We start from the raw sequence: 15,888 nt of genomic DNA on the forward strand, positions 1-15,888 counted from the left end.
ATATTTTAATCTCCTAGATATAGCTGCAAATTTGCAGGATTAGAGGAAAGAGGATCAGGTTGAACCAGAAGTAGGTAGTTAGCAAAATCCAGACTGTGAGAAACCCTACAAGTGTAACAGCCCAAGTTCTTCCACAGATAATTTGTAAGGAAAAGAAAGAGATGGAGGAAAAAGCCATACATTAATGGAGGCTTCTGGGGTAGCTGAAAAAGTTCTATTTATTGATCTGAATTATGGTTATGGGAGTGTTCACCTCACAATATTTCACTGCCCTATACATTTTAAATGTTTCTAGGTTATATTTTATAATAAAACTGCTTTAAAACTTACAAGCTTTCTTTTTTTACATGAGTTTCAAGAATCATAACATGATAACAAGGGTAGTGATAGTGATGTTTCAGGGTCTCCTAATGACCTCATAATAAACAAGATCAGGGTTGTTAAGAATTCTACCACATGAATTGACTCAGTGATTTCCCAGTTTATATAACTAGTCCTGCATTTCTTTGTTCTACAATTGCATGCAATTATTGAAAATATCACTGTGGTTTTCACTCAATCTGCAGGCAATGTCCATCTAGGATAAAACTGCTACAAAATTATGACAATTGAGGGGCTCCTGTATAGCCTTTCACAAATTGATTTCCTTGTTTTGCAGAAGCGTTAGGTTCACCTTGTGTTGATTTTGTTTTGATCACTTTTCTAACAACTGTTAGAGATATAATTTACAGACATTAAATTGTACACATATGAAGAATACATTTCTAATGAGTGGTGAGTACTGAAAAGTGTATACTCCCACATAATCACTACTGCATTTAAGATATAGAACATTTCCATTACCTCAGAAAGTCATGCCCCTTTGCAGTTAGTACCCCAATAAACTTTATTCAAGGAAACAAATAAACTGATTTCTATTACTATAGATAGGTTTTACCTTCTCAGGAATGTTGTATAAATGGAATCATATTGTACATATTCTTTTGTGCCTGGCTTCATCCATATTATTGCCAGAATCAGTTTGTTCCTTTTTATTGTTCTACTGTTTGTGTTTGGTATTGCAACATAACAAATAACCCCAATACTTAGGGGCTTAAGACAACAAACATTTATTTTTTGATTAACCTCCATGATGTTTTCTATAGTGGCTGTACCAATTTACATTCCCACCAACAGTGCACAAGTTTTCTCCTTTCTCCACATCCTCTCCAACACTTATTTGTAGTCTTTTTGTTAATAGCTATTCTGACAGGTGTGAGGTGATACCTCATTTTGGTTTGATTTGCATTTCTCTGATGATTAGTGATGTTGAGCATCTATCCATGTGTCTGTTGGCCATCTGTATGTCTTTCAAAAAATGTCTATTCAGGTCCTTTGTCCATTTTTTAACTGGGTTGGTTTTTTTTTTTTGATGTTGAGTTATATGAGTTCTTTGTATATCTTGGATATTAACCACTTATCAGATATACTGTTTGCAAATATCTTCTCCCATTCAGTAGGCTGCCTTTGGTATTGTTGATAGATTCCTTCACTGTGTATAAGCTTGTTAGTTTGAGGTATTCCCATTTGTTTATTTTCGCTTTTGTTTCCCTTGTCTGAGGAGACTATATCCAAAAAAATATTGCTGAGACCAATATCAAATTGCTCAATGTCTATGTTTTCTTACAGGAGTTTTATGGTTTCAGTTCTTATATTTAAATTCTTAATAAATTTTGAGTTGATTTTTGTATATGGTGTGAGAAAGAAATCCAGCTGATTCTTTTGCATATAGCTGTCCAGTTTTCTAACACCATATATTGAAGAGGCTATCGTTTCCCCATTGTATATTCTTGCCTACTTTGTTGTAGATTAATTGACCATATATAAGATTGAGTTTATCTTTGGGCTTTCTATTCCCTTCCATAATATCTGTGTCTGTTTTTTTGTACCAGTACCATACTGTTTTTGATGATGTAGCTTTGTAGTATAGTTTGAAAGGGGGAGGATGATACCTCCAGCTTTGTTCTTTTTTCTCAAAATTGTTTTGGCTATTTGGGGTCTTTTATGTTTCTATACAAATTTTAGAATTATTTGTTCTAATTCTGTGAAAAATGCCATTGGAATTTTGATAGGGCTTGCATCAAATCTGTAGATTGCCTTGGGGAGTATGGTCATTTCGACAATATTAATTCTTCCAATACATGAACAAGGAATATCTTTCCATTTGTGTCATCTTAAATTTCTTTCATCAACATCTTATAATTTTCTGAGTATGTGTCTTTTACCTCGTTGGTTAGACATAGTCCTAGGTATCAACATTTTATTCTTTTTGATACAGTTGTAAATAGGATTGTTTTTCATAATTTCTTTCTGATAGTTCATTGTTAGTGTATAGAAATGCAACAGATTTCTGTATATTGATTTTGTACCCTGCAATTTTACTGATTTCATTTATTAGTTCTAATAGTTTTATCATGGCATGTTTAGGATTTTCTATATATAGAATCATGTCACCTGCAAAGAGTAACAACTTTATTTCTTCCTTTCCAATGTTGATTACTTTTCTTTTGCTTTCTTGTCTAATAGCTGTAGCTAGGACTTCCAACAAAATATATATTTTATTGGAATATATCAAATACATATCAAATAAAAGTGGTGAGAGTGGGCATCCTTGTCTTGTTCCTGGTCTTAGAGGAAATAATTTCAGTTTTTCCCAATTGAAAATGATGTTGGATGTAGGTTTGTCATATGTGGTCCTTATTATGTTGAAGTATGTTCCCTCTATGCCCACTTTGTTGAGATTTTTTATCATAAATGGATGTTGAATTTTGTCAAAAGATTTTTCTTCATCTATTGATATGATCATATGTTTTTATTCTTCAATTTTTAATGTAGTGTATCACATTCATTTATTTACAGATAGTGAACCATCCTTCTATCCCTGGGATAAATCTCACTTGATCATGGTGTATGATCCTTTTAACTATTATTGAATTCAGTTTGCTAACATTTTGTTGAGGATTTTTCCATCTATGTTTGTCAGTGATAGTGGCCTATAATTTTCTTTTTTTATGGTCTCTTTGTCTGATTTTGGTATCAGACAAAGGGTGATGCTGGACTCATAGACTGAGTTCAGAAGTACTCTTTCCTCTTTAATTTTTTGGAATAGTTTGAGAAGGATAGGTTTTAACTCTTCTTTAAATATTTGTTAGACTTGACCCATTAAGCCATCTGGTCCCAGACTTCAGTTTGTTGGGAGTTTTTTGTTTTTGGTTTTTTACTGATTCAGTTTCATTACTGGTAATAGGTCTCTTCATATTTTCTATTTCTTCCTGATTCAGTCCTGGGAGATTGCACAGTTATAAGAATTTATCCATTTCTTCTAGGCTGTCCATTTTACTGGCATGTAATTGTTCATAGTAATCTCTTATGATCCTTTGTATTTCTACAATGTTGGTTTTAACTTCTCTTTCATTTTTTAATTTTATTTGGGCCCTTTTTCTTTTTTTCTTGATGAATCTGGCTATAGGTTTATCAATTTTGTTTGTCTTTTCAAAGAACCAGCTCTTAGTTTCATTGCTTTTTCTTGGGTTTTTTAGTCTCTATTTAATTTATTTCTGCTCTGATCTGTATTATTTCTTTCTTTCTAGTAACTTTGGGTTTTATTTGTTTTTCTTTCTCTAGCTGCTTTACGTGTAAGGTTAGGTTGTTTCTTTGAGATTTTTCTTGTTTCCTGAGGTAAGCTTGTATCATAAACTTCCCTCTTAGAACTACTTTTGCAGTGTGTGTTCCATTAGGTTTGGATCATGGTGTTTCCATTTTCATTTGTCCCCAGGTATATTTTTTTATTTCCTTTTTTATTTATTCAGTGACCCATTGGTTGTTTTTTTTTCATTAGTTTCTGCTTTATAACAAAGTGAATCAGTCATACATATACATCTGTTCCCACATCCCTTCCCTCCTGCATCTCCCTCCCTCCCACCCTCCCCATCCCACCCCTCCAGGCGGTCACAAAGCACACATCTGATCTCCCTGTGCTCTGCGGCTGCTTCCCACTAGCTATCTACCTTACGTTTGGTAGTGTATATATGTCCATGCCTCTCTTTCGCTTTGTCACAGCTTACCCTTCCCCCTCCCCATATCCTCAAGTCCATTCTCAAGTAGGTCTGTGTCTTTATTCCTGTTTTACCCCTAGGTTCTTCATGACATTTTTTTTTTATATTCCATATATATGTGTTAGCATACGGTATTTGTCTTTCTCTCTCTGACTTACTTCACTCTGTATGACAGACTCTAGGTCTATCCACCTCATTACAAATAGCTCAGTTTCGTTTCTTTTTATGGCTGAGTAATATTCCATTGTATATATGTGCCACTTCTTTATCCATTCATCCGATGATGGACACTTAGGTTGTTTCCATCTCCGGGCTATTGTGAATAGAGCTGCAATGGACATTTTGGTACATGTCTCTTTTTGAATTATGGTTTTCTCAGGGTATATGCCTAGTAGTGGGATTGCTGGGTCATATGGTAGCTCTATTTGTAGTTTTTTAAGGAACCTCCATACTGTTCTCCATAGTGGCTGTACCAATTCACATTCCCACCAGCAGTGCAAGAGTGTTCCCTTTTCTCCCATTGGTTGTTTAGTAGCATATTGTTTAGCTTCCACATGTTTCTGGTTTTTGCAGGGTTTTTTTCTTGTACTTGATTTCTACTTTCATGCTGTTGTGGTCAGAAAAGATGTTGGATATCATTTAAATCTTTTTAAATTTATTGACTTGTTTTTTGGTGTAGCCTGTGATCTGACTTGGAGAATGTTCCATGTGCATTGGAAAAGAATGCATATTTTGTTGCTTTTGGATGGAATGTTCTACATATATCCATCAAGTCTATATGGTCTAATGTGTCACTTAAGGCCAGTGTTTCCTTATTGATTTTCTGTCTGAATGATCTGTCCTTTCATGTAATTGGGGTGTTAAAATCTCCTAATATTATTGTGTTACTGTAAATTTCTCCCTTTGTGTTTGTTCATATTTGCTTTATGTATTTAGATGTGAATGATAGTACACTTGATTTTGTCCCAGAGGCCTCTTAAACTCTCATTTTTTAAAAATTCTTTTTTCCCTTCTGTTTGCATCATTTCCACTACTCTGTCTTCCGGTTCTCTGATTCATTCCTCTGTATCATCTAATCTTCTGTTGATTCCTTCTACTGTATTTTTTATTTCAGTTATTGTAGTCTTCAGCTCTGTTTGATTCTTTATATTTTTCAACTCTTTTTTGAAATTCTCACTGTGCTCATCCATTTATGCTCATCCATTCTCCTGAATTCAGTGGGCATCTATATGATCATTACCTTGAACTCTTTATTGGGTAGATAGCTTATCTCCACTTTGCTTAGTTCTTCTCCTGGGGTTTTGTCTTGTTCCTTCGTTTGAAACATATTCCTCTATCTCCTCATTTTGCCTAATTCTCTGTGCTCATTTCTATGTATTAGGCAGGTTGGTTATATTTCCTCATCTTGGAGAAGTGACCTTATGTAGGAGATATCCTGTTGGGCCCAGTACCACACTCCCTTTTCATCACCAGAGCCCTATGCTCCAAGGATGCCCCCTATGTGGGCTACATGGGCTCTTCTATTGTGGTGGAGCAGACTACTGTGGGCACAGTGGTAGATTGGGTTAGCCCCCAGCCCAGTTGGTTGCCAGGCTCTACCTCTTGTCATGGTTGCCAATCTGCTCATGGGTGGGCCTGGGTCTTGGGGCAGCTGGCTGTGCATCTGGAGGGCCCAAGACTGGTGTCAGCCTGCTGGTGGGTAGGTAAGCTCCTGTTGCTATAGACTAGAGGGAGGACTCCAAAATAGTGCTTGCCAGTACCAGTGTCCTTGTGGTAGAAGGAGCTCCCCAAAATGGCTACTGCCAGCATCTATGGCCCAGAGGGAGTCCCAGTTGTCTCCTGACTCTCTGGGAGGCTCGCCAAGATCAGCAAGTGGGTCCAAACCAGGCACTATGACTTAGAGCTTGTTAGATTTTGTGTGCACTCTTTAAGAACAGAGTTTCTGCTTTCCACAGCCCTCTAGCTCTCCCATACACAAGCTCCACTGACTTTCAAAGAATGTTTTCTGGGAATTTGCTTTCCTAGTGCAGGAACACTGGACTGGGGAGTCTGATGTGGAGCTTGGACCCTTCGCTCCCTGGGGAGACCCTCTGTGTTTGTGATTATCCTGTCATTTGTGAGTTGCCTACCCAGGGGTGTGGGTCTTTACTATACCATCACTCCAGCCCTCCTACCTGTCTCATTGTAGTATCTTCTTTATATTTTTAGTTATGGAAAATCTTTCCTGTTAGTCTACAGGTTATTCTCATAGACAGTTGCTCTGTAAATAGTTGTAATTTTGGTGTGCCTGTGGGAGGAGGTGAGTTCAGGGTCTTCCTACTCCACCATGTTGGTCACACCTCAACCATTTTTAATTGTAGAATTCACTGTCTTTTAGTACACTCACAAATGTACAGTTATCAACACTATCTAGCTCCAGAATATTTTCTTCATCCCAAAAGGAAACCCCAGGCCTCTTAAGCATTCACTCCCCATTATCTCCTCTCTTAGCCCCTGGAAACCGTTCATTTGCTTTATCTCTTTATGGACCTGCCTATTATGGATATTTAATATAAATACAATCATACAATATGTAGCCTTTTGTGTCTGGCTTGTAACTCACTTGTCATTCTTTGCCCAGCCTCATGAAGTTTCACTTTATGTATGTGCAGCTTAACATATAGCACCAGGCTCAAGGGAAACATTTAAAAGACTTTTGGAGAATGTTTTTCTGCACTAATCCATCATCTCTGGTATTCTTCCTCACAAACTTCAGCCACCTCTACTTCCAATCTCTTTCTTGTCAACTCAGGAAGGCAAATGCTCCTCCTTTCTATGCCACAATCCATAGGATGCCTTTAGTCAAAATCCAAAGCAATCATAGGGCTCATCTTGATTGCTTCTCTTCTCTCAGGGACCACACCCTTGTGCTGCCAATTGTCTAGAGTCTAAAAACATTTGTAGTTGTTTGATATATTTGCCCAGTTATCTAGTTCTTCAAGGCAGGAGGATATGGTTAATCCAAGTTTTTCCATCATTTGTCATTTGGTTTATTTGAACATATTTTGCACAATTATAGGACTATTTGCTTATATAGTCCCCTCAACCTGTGTGAAGCCATACTGGAAAAGGAACCAGCAAGTCAGCCTGGTGTCTACCTAACACACAGGAAAATTCACCCCTCCTTGCCATAGCAAAGGGGAGAGTACACTATGTGTCTATCTTCACCCTGCTATCTCTTTTGGATCAACAGAATAATCAGTGATCTAACTAAGAACTGTACACCAGTACCTTGTTCTTGCAGACCTCTCTCTGTATGTAATTCTCTTAGAGCTTCCACCTCCACTTGGTGTAAAAGAGGAAAGAACTATGCTCTCCCTTTCATCCACGAGAAAGGGATAGAATTGTCTTTCACCATGTGCCAACCCTGGAGTCAGAATACCTTGGTTAAAATTCTATCTCCACTATTTACTGTGTGACTTTGGGCAAGCTACTTAACCTCTGTACTCCTTAGTTTGCTAATAATAGCATTGTGAGTAGTAATGAATAGTAATTCTGTTAGTATATGTAAAGTGCTTAGAAGAGTGCCTGGTACATTACAAGTATTATATAAGTATGAAGTACTATCGGTGTTGTTGTTGTTATTGTTGTTATAATGAATGACACTGAACTCCCCACAAAGTCTATGGCTCCCACAGTTCTTTACCTGTCACCCTTACCTGTCTCCTTACACTGATTTGGGAGAAGGAGGGCTGGGACATTGTTGTAGATACACGGGTTAGGCGGGTTTGGGTAAGGTCTTATGAAGGTATCAGGTCCCAATTATTAGACTTTTTTCATGATACATAATGCCTCTTTGTCCTCACCTATGAGTCCCATCAACCAATAGTAGGGAAACAAATTAAATCTAACTCAATATCTTACTTTGCTTGCATTTGCATGTATTTTTATAACAGCTTTTACTTATAGATGGAGATGTATTCTGTGAAATGTTTAGATAAACTAAAGCTGTGCAGATCTAATAGAATTTTTGGAGAATGAAGTAAAATAAGGCAGGGCAGTGACATGATCATATCTGTTATTTAGAATCTTCATTTTATTGGAAGGTGGCAAGATGTAAGGTAAAGAGGCCAGTAAGTGTTGTTGTAGTGGTCGGAGTTTATGGTTGCTTGCCTTTGGGAAGTGGCAGTGAAGCCAGAATGGGAATTGGAAGGATTCCTGAGATACTTTGGAGGTAATCATTGAGACCTGCCACTTATTGGAGCACTTGGTATTTGTCAGTCATGAAGACAATGAAGAAAAAGACCACGCATTTTACAGAAGGTGGAGATGCTGGCAACAGGGAAGACCAGAAAAGCAGGCTTATTAGAAGGATGAACTATGGTATTTGCCATCATTTTTGTAATCTGGTCAGTTAATAAAGAATGGCTGCTTTCAAATTGGAAAAAAAAACACATAAATCTAACGATCTGCATGAAAAGCCGTTTACAGAGGATTCAGGATTTCTCCACCCCAACAACAAATCTTTTGCTTCTATCACAACTAACCATTCCTTAATAACTGTGATAACAATGCCCTACTCTTTTTAAGATCTCTTCTCTTTCTCTTCTTAAATATTTTCTGGAACCATTTACTTCATAGTGGTTAGTGGCAACTTTGCATTTATAATGAGCCACTCTTTTCCTAAAAACAAATACTAAGAACACATCCCTGGGAATTCCCTGGGGGCCCAGTGGTTAGGACTCCTGCGCTCTCACTGACTTAGAGGACCCAGGTTCAATCCCTGATCAGGGAACTAAAATTCTACAAGCCGCGCAGTGCAGCCAAAAAAAAAAATTAAAAAAAATGTTAAAAGAAAGAACATATCCTTCTTTCTGTTGCATATATTTCAAGCTAACCAATCAACAACAGATTCACTTAGATTAGTACCAAAAGCCTTAGCAACAAAAAGTTTTGTGTGGTAATTGACTAAATGGGGCCAATTTCTGTTAGTGCTTCTAATTCCGCAGTGTGGCTGAGTAAGGTCTAAAGAAACATAAATGGGATAGAGATGTGTGGGAGAAATGAAAAACTATTGGATTCTAAATAAGAGTGTTGAGGAAAGGTGGGATCTTTTAAACACAGTATTGAGGGAAATACAAGGGTATGGTACAAACTGGGAGACAGAGGGCATGATACTGAGATCGAAGTAGTAAAATTTTATGATTGACTTTTGAGATCTGAAAATCTCAGTATGTAGGATTATGGGCTCAGGAACTCACCTAATGAAAAGGCCTCACATGCTCAGGAGTGCCTCAAAAAGGTAGTCTCCAATTGTCCTGTACATCTTAAACTTACAAAAATGTGTCTGCTTGGAGGGTCTATATTTATCTTATGACTCAGCAACAGAAACAGGTGGCTGGGTCTTTTTATCCTCCTATCTTGAATCTTTTTTCCAAATGTACATACTGTTACCGTATTTCTGATTATTAAAAGAATATAATATGTTTATGGGGGGAAAGGGGAAAAGAATAGGAAATTATCAGAATGAAAGTAAAAACCACAATCGCAGTCATTGCTTCCTGCCTTAATTTACCCCACCCCCTCCAATTTGGTTGCAAGAACTGAAGTGCAAGGAAAATGGTGGCTATTAGTGACTGGGGAGAGGGTGGGGGGAGGGAAGACTGCTCCCTTTCTGTTCTTGTATTTTAGAAGAGGATGAATAATCCTCTCTCTCCACACAACCATTAAAAAATTGTTAATATGACTATGGGAAAATGCAGCCCTTCTCTGGTAATCAGAGAAAGGCAAATTCCAACTACAGGGAGAAGGGGCCACTTTTGACCTCTGGAATTAGCAATGACAAAAATGAGTGACAGGGCCTGGTGGGGGGTGGTGGGAGGTTGGTAAGCAGTTCCATTTCTGCAGCACAGCTGGTGGGAGGGGACAGTGGGGACCAGAGTTGGAGGATGACATAATCCTCACGTGATCAGGAGCTGACGTGAAGTCCTCATATTCCCGGGCTTCTTTCTCCTCTGGGTACCAGTTCCTTACTGCCCTGCAGGCGTTCGTGATTGTGGCCAAGAGAAAGAGGACGTAAATTCTTTAAATCCCAGAAGGTTGGTGTGAGGGAACCACTGGGACTCTTGGGGTGGTAGTGGCTGAATCTAGTGCCTGGAATATGTCTAGGATTGCTTTCTCCAAACCCGTGCAAACTCGTCGGAGATAATTATATTTTTGAAGGGGGGTGGGACTGGAGTAGGTGGAAGTCTCCTGAGAGACACCAGAGGTTTAGTGTAGTTTAGAAATAATCAGCTTCTCTCAGACTAGCAAGATTTCCCTTTATCCTTCTTCTCTTTTCCCAACTCCGCTGGAGGAAATGAGGTGTGGGCTGGTGCGTGGAGAAAGGCTGGAATCCTGAGGTGGAGACAGAGAAATTTAGAGATAATTTGAAAACAGTTCGCCTCATTCAATGCTAGCCTGCGAGAGGGATGCGGAGGAGTGGGGAGGGAGGGGACAGGGCCCTCGCGGGACAAGGCCTGAGGGTGAGGGGTGGGGGTTGGGGGCAGAGATTCGGTAGGAAGGGATAAGAACAGGAGGGGAAACAGGAGGTAGGAAATTTGGGGCGACACGGTGATGAGGATCGTAGATTCAAGATAATAACGTGTGTCTTGTCTCTGGCGCTGGTCGATCCACAGAGAACTCCCTCCTTCCCGCCCCTTCCTTTCTGTCTGCAGGTCTGAGGGTCTGTGTTCACAGACATCTCCAGGCAAGTAAAAGAGGAGGAAACTATCCCGAATCGTCTCAGGGAGGGGAGCACTCAGACGGGGGTGGGAGTTGGGAAGGGCGAGAGCTGGGTAAAATTTGCGGCGGCCCCACAGCTCAACTCCCTGTCTGCTCCCCTCCTGCCGCCCATCAGAGAGACCATTAGCCTCGTCTACTGGAGAAATGGTGGGCTGCTGAGGGAGGGGAAAGGTGGCGGAGAAGGGGTAGGGGAGGGAGGGGGCGCATCTCGAACTTCGGAGGGCTGGACCAGTGAAGCAGGGGTGGGAGATTAGGCGAATATCTAGCTTCAGAGAGAAACTGACAATCTTGAATGAAAAGAAATGAAGCAATCTTACTCTACATTTTCTCCCTGGACTTAAGCAGGAAGCAACAACAGCATGCAAAAATCCTGCAAAGAAAATGAAGGAAAGCCCAAGTGCAGCGTGCCAAAGAGGGAGGAAGAACACCCCTATGGAGAATTCGAACGCCAGCAAACAGAAGGGAATTTTAGGCAAAGGTTGCTTCAGTCTCTCGAGGAATTTAAAGAGGACATAGACTATAGGCATTTTAAGGATGAAGAAATGACAAGAGAGGGAGACGAGATGGAAAGGTGTTTGGAAGAGATAAGGGGTCTGAGAAAGAAATTTAGGGCTCTGCATTCAAACCATAGGCATTCTCGGGACCGTCCTTATCCCATTTAATGCATTTCTCCCCTGAATTCAACTATTTTCTGTTATTAATATTGCAACATTGGTTCCCTTTGTCTGCGTTTTCTTGCTAAATATTTGCTACTATTTTATTCCAATCCTTCAGTGTTCCTTTGATTTACATATGACTCGTTACCATTTCATCTTTTAACCCAATCTCACTCATTTAATAGGGTTGTTTCATTCATCTGCATGGGAAGATGCTCATTGTTTATTGTAAAGTGAAAATAATATGTTGCAAAATGATATATATAGATATGTCTATCTATATATATCTTATATGTACATTTATACATGTCATAATGCAAAAAAATGTCTGAATTATTACACACCAAAAGGTTAACAGTGAATCCCTGTGATCTGTATTTTATTTTATTTTTTGCCTATCTGCATCTTCTCATTTTCCAAAAAATGAATACTATAAATGTGTGTATATGTGTGTATTACTTGTGTCACAAAAAACTAAAATAAACAGACACAATAAAAGAACTTGTCAATCACCTTTGAAGGACAATGAAACACTTAATAAACTCTTAATAACAGAACTATAAGAAAGAAATGTAAACTTCAAATAATCTCTGGATCTCCTAGCCAGAGAAATAAAACTGGCAATTAGTGTAGATACACTTGCTTCAGACTCAGTCTTTTCATGGGAAAACATTTGCCTCACGGGGCTGCTGTGGGGAAGAAACGAGGTGACTCTGAGCTGTGCTTGGTGGGATCTTGTTCCCACCTATGCATACAGAACCCCAACCCACTACAGGACATCAGTTTTGAGGGAGGGAGGGTCCTGGCATGACTCAACCTGCGCTCAGGAACAAGTCCAATAGGCAGGGAGGTGGGGACTTCCATGCCAGGCCTCTGCTGTTGAGCCCCACCCCTGGCTCCCCTGGGTCCTGCCAGGCCTGATGGGCACTGCTGCCTTTTCTGCTGGGCCCTTTGCTCTCTGCTGGCCCTGCTGCTGGCGGTGCAGTGGAGTCCTTGAGTGCCAAAGCCCCACTGAGTTTCCTGGAGTCCCCAGTGCGTTGAATCCCCACTCTGTCTTCTAAAGCTTCTCTCTCTGCTTTATAGTGATGCTTAACACAGGTGGGGACTGTTCCAGGATTGCTTGGGCCACAGTGTTTAGCAGAATTTTTAGTAAAACAGCCCCTTCCATTTTCAGCCACAGGACACTTCCTCCATAGGAGTCAGACATGATGAGTCCATTTTGGGGGTTGGACCAGGGTTCAAATTTGAGCAAAAGATGTCATGCTATAGTCAGGGTTGCTGCTCGAAGTCTAAGAACTGAGGTTTTGTCTTTCTCTTGTGGGATGATTTCTCCCTGAAGGCTCCTGTCAGGCCTGCCCTCCTGGTTCAGAAGACTCTCAGGAGACATGTGTAAATTGTACAAAGTAATGCAGGAAATAGATCTAGGGAAACAATACCCTTCTCTCTATCCCTTCCAATCCTGAAACATATGTAAGAATTCTTTGTAAGACTAATATATACACATATATAGAAATATAGGTATTTATACCTTTTAGTGTATATATGTACATATATCTTTTATGTATATGTATATATGTATACTTAAGCGTTATTTCTTAACTGGACTTTTTGCATTTTCCATTTCAAAGTAAACACTATTATATTTCATTATATTTTATCATTTCATTATATTTCTATTGATTACTGCTGTGACTTACACGTAGTGGGTACTTAATAAATGTTTACTTAATTAGAATTCTAGTGTTCTTGGCCCAGTTTTACTTCTGATTGCATAAAATTGGAAATAATCTATTTCTCTAGAAACTGTAACTTACATGTTCAAAAAGAACTCAGTAAGAAAGGGATTATTCCCCAAATTCAGTCTATAAAACTATTATATATAACCTTGTATAATTAATTGATGTATCTCAAAAAGTCAGCTCCTGACATTATAATCTTCTAGAGTGCTTATTACACATACAAATTTATGACTCATAGCTCCCCATACACACACATACTCTTACAAAGTCAGAATTTCTGTGCATATGGCCTTGGAATCTTCATTTTGGGGTTCCCATGAAATCATGTTCTTCAAAACTGCTTCAAAAATCCTCACTATAGACCCTGTTTCAGCTGACCAGTGCAGAAGGAGTCTTCTTATAACCAAAGAGCCTAATTGTTTACAATTCGTAATTAAGGGCTCCTGAAAGTCAAAATGGTTGGTACCATAGCCTGAAAATTGAGGGTACTCATCAAGTAAATCTATGTGGAGAATAAGCATTATTCAACCTTAGTAGAAGGCAAAAAGACAAATGAAAAATGAATAAAATTAAAACAAGTTGCTATCTACCTATCAAATAGACAAATGATTACTTACAATACTCAGTTTTATTGAGGATGTAGGCATTTTCATACTCAATGAGAGAGTAAATTGCTATATTCATTTTTTTTTGCTTCTATTCACAATAAGTACCGAAAGCTCTATACTCTGCATACTCCATGACTCCCAAATTCTACTGCCTGAACTTTGTCCTAAGGAAATAGTCACAGCAGTGAGCAAATATTTAGCTATAAGCATTTTTATTTAAAGATTTGACACATTTTCAAGGAGGTTTTTTAACCTAAGAATCAAGTACATGGACTATCCAATCAGAAGAAAATGAACATAGATTCCTACTAGCCACATACACAAAAATACATCCTAGGTGGATTAAAGATGAAAATGTGAAAAACAGAAATAAAATATTGCAATGAAAATTAAGAGAAAAACTATATAGTCTTGTAATGTGATTATCTTCTTAAACATGAAAGAAAATCCAGAAGTTGTAAAGGAAAAAAATATTAAATATCCAAAAACAAGAAATAGCCTGGGAAAAAAATATTTGCAATATCATAACAGATAACAGGAAAATATCTCTAATACCCCAATAGCTTTTACAAATGGAAAGGAAAAACATAAACCCATAAAAATATGCACATACCATATTACCCAGAATTCCACTGCTTTGTATTACAATAGAGATATATGTACACATGTGCCCAGAACGCCTAGATGGATGTTTATTGTGACATTGTAAGAGCCAAAATATTGGAAATAGCCTAAGTCTTCAAAAGGGAAATGTCAGGGCTTCCCTGGTGGCGCAGTGGTTGAGAGTCCGCCTGCCAATGCAGGGGACACGGGTTCGTGCCCCGGTCCAGGAAGATCCCACATGCCGTGGAGCGGCTGGGCCCGTGAGCCATGGCCACTGAGCCTGCGCATCCGGAGCCTGTGCTCTGCAACAGGAGACGCCACAACAGTGAGAGGCCCGCGTACTACAAAAAAAAAAAAAAAAAAAAAAGGGGAAGGTCAAATAAACTGTGGTCTAGCTATACCAAGAAAACTACATGGTAGTTAAGAAGAATGAGATTCTTATATTGAAGCCTCTCCAGGAATAATTGTTAAATAAAGACATTATATATCTTTATGTTGCTACTGTCACAAATAATGAATTACCTAGTTCATCTTAATATACTGCTTTAACCACACATCCAATTTCAACCTTCTCACAATTAAACACTTACCAGTTTTATGGATATCCATCTAGAAATTTATATATTTCTGTTTTGCATTTTATCTAAATACTATGATGTTACATTATGACTTTCAGCAGCTCTTAATTATGAATTATAAACCAGTAGGCTCTCTGATTATAAGAAGACTCCTTCTGCACAGCTCACCTGAAACAGGGTCTATGGTGAGTGTGCATATTAACATAACTTTACAATTATTGTTTTATGCATTTGTCTTTTAAGTCACATAGAAGAAAAAGAGGAGTTATAAACCAAATATGCAAAACTGCTTGCTTTTTTATTTAGCTATGTATCTACCTTTACCATTGTTGTTTATGTCTTCATATGACTTTGAGTTACGCATTTACCTTGTGTCTCTTTATTTCAGCTTGGAAGTCTTATAGGACTTTCCAGAGGTCAGTAAATACAAACGCAAATGAATCTACTTTCTCTAGTATGACTATAACTTATGTTATTTAAACCATTCCCCTGTAAACTAACGTTCAAACTATTTCTATATTTTGCCCACTAAAAGAATTGCTGTCTGCAATGAGCATGCTTGTACAGATATTCAATTCACTGGTGCTTTTATTTCTATAGAATAGATTCTGGAAAGTAAGATTGCTTGATCAAAAAGTACGTGTTCTGGGAATTCCCTGGCTGTCCAGTGGTTAGGACTCTGCACTTTCACTGCAGAGGGCGTGGGTTCAATCCCTGGTCGGGGAACTAAGATCCAGCACGTTGGGCAGCAGGGCCAAAAAAACAAAAAATTTCGTGTTCTTTTCATTTCCCAGCCTCCCTTGCACATATATTGGGGCCATCAAATGTAATATAAGACACATCTAAGG

The 15,888-nt window shown here is 38.6% G+C and overlaps 1 protein-coding gene across 1 annotated transcript; it reads left to right on the forward strand.

Annotated features, from left to right (window-relative positions):
- Positions 1–11,215: 11,215 nt before the first annotated feature.
- TCEAL7 (transcription elongation factor A like 7) lies at positions 11,216–11,518 on the forward strand (the record flags this gene model as incomplete). Its single annotated transcript, XM_079726902.1, has 1 exon — positions 11,216–11,518. One exon carries the CDS (start codon positions 11,216–11,218, stop codon positions 11,516–11,518), a length of 303 nt encoding a protein of 100 aa, XP_079583028.1.
- Between the last annotated feature and the right edge of the window lie 4,370 nt (positions 11,519–15,888).

The sequence above is a fragment of the Hyperoodon ampullatus genome, assembly GCF_949752795.1.
Source record: "Hyperoodon ampullatus genome assembly, chromosome: X".
Classification (NCBI taxonomy): Eukaryota; Metazoa; Chordata; class Mammalia; order Artiodactyla; family Ziphiidae; genus Hyperoodon; species Hyperoodon ampullatus.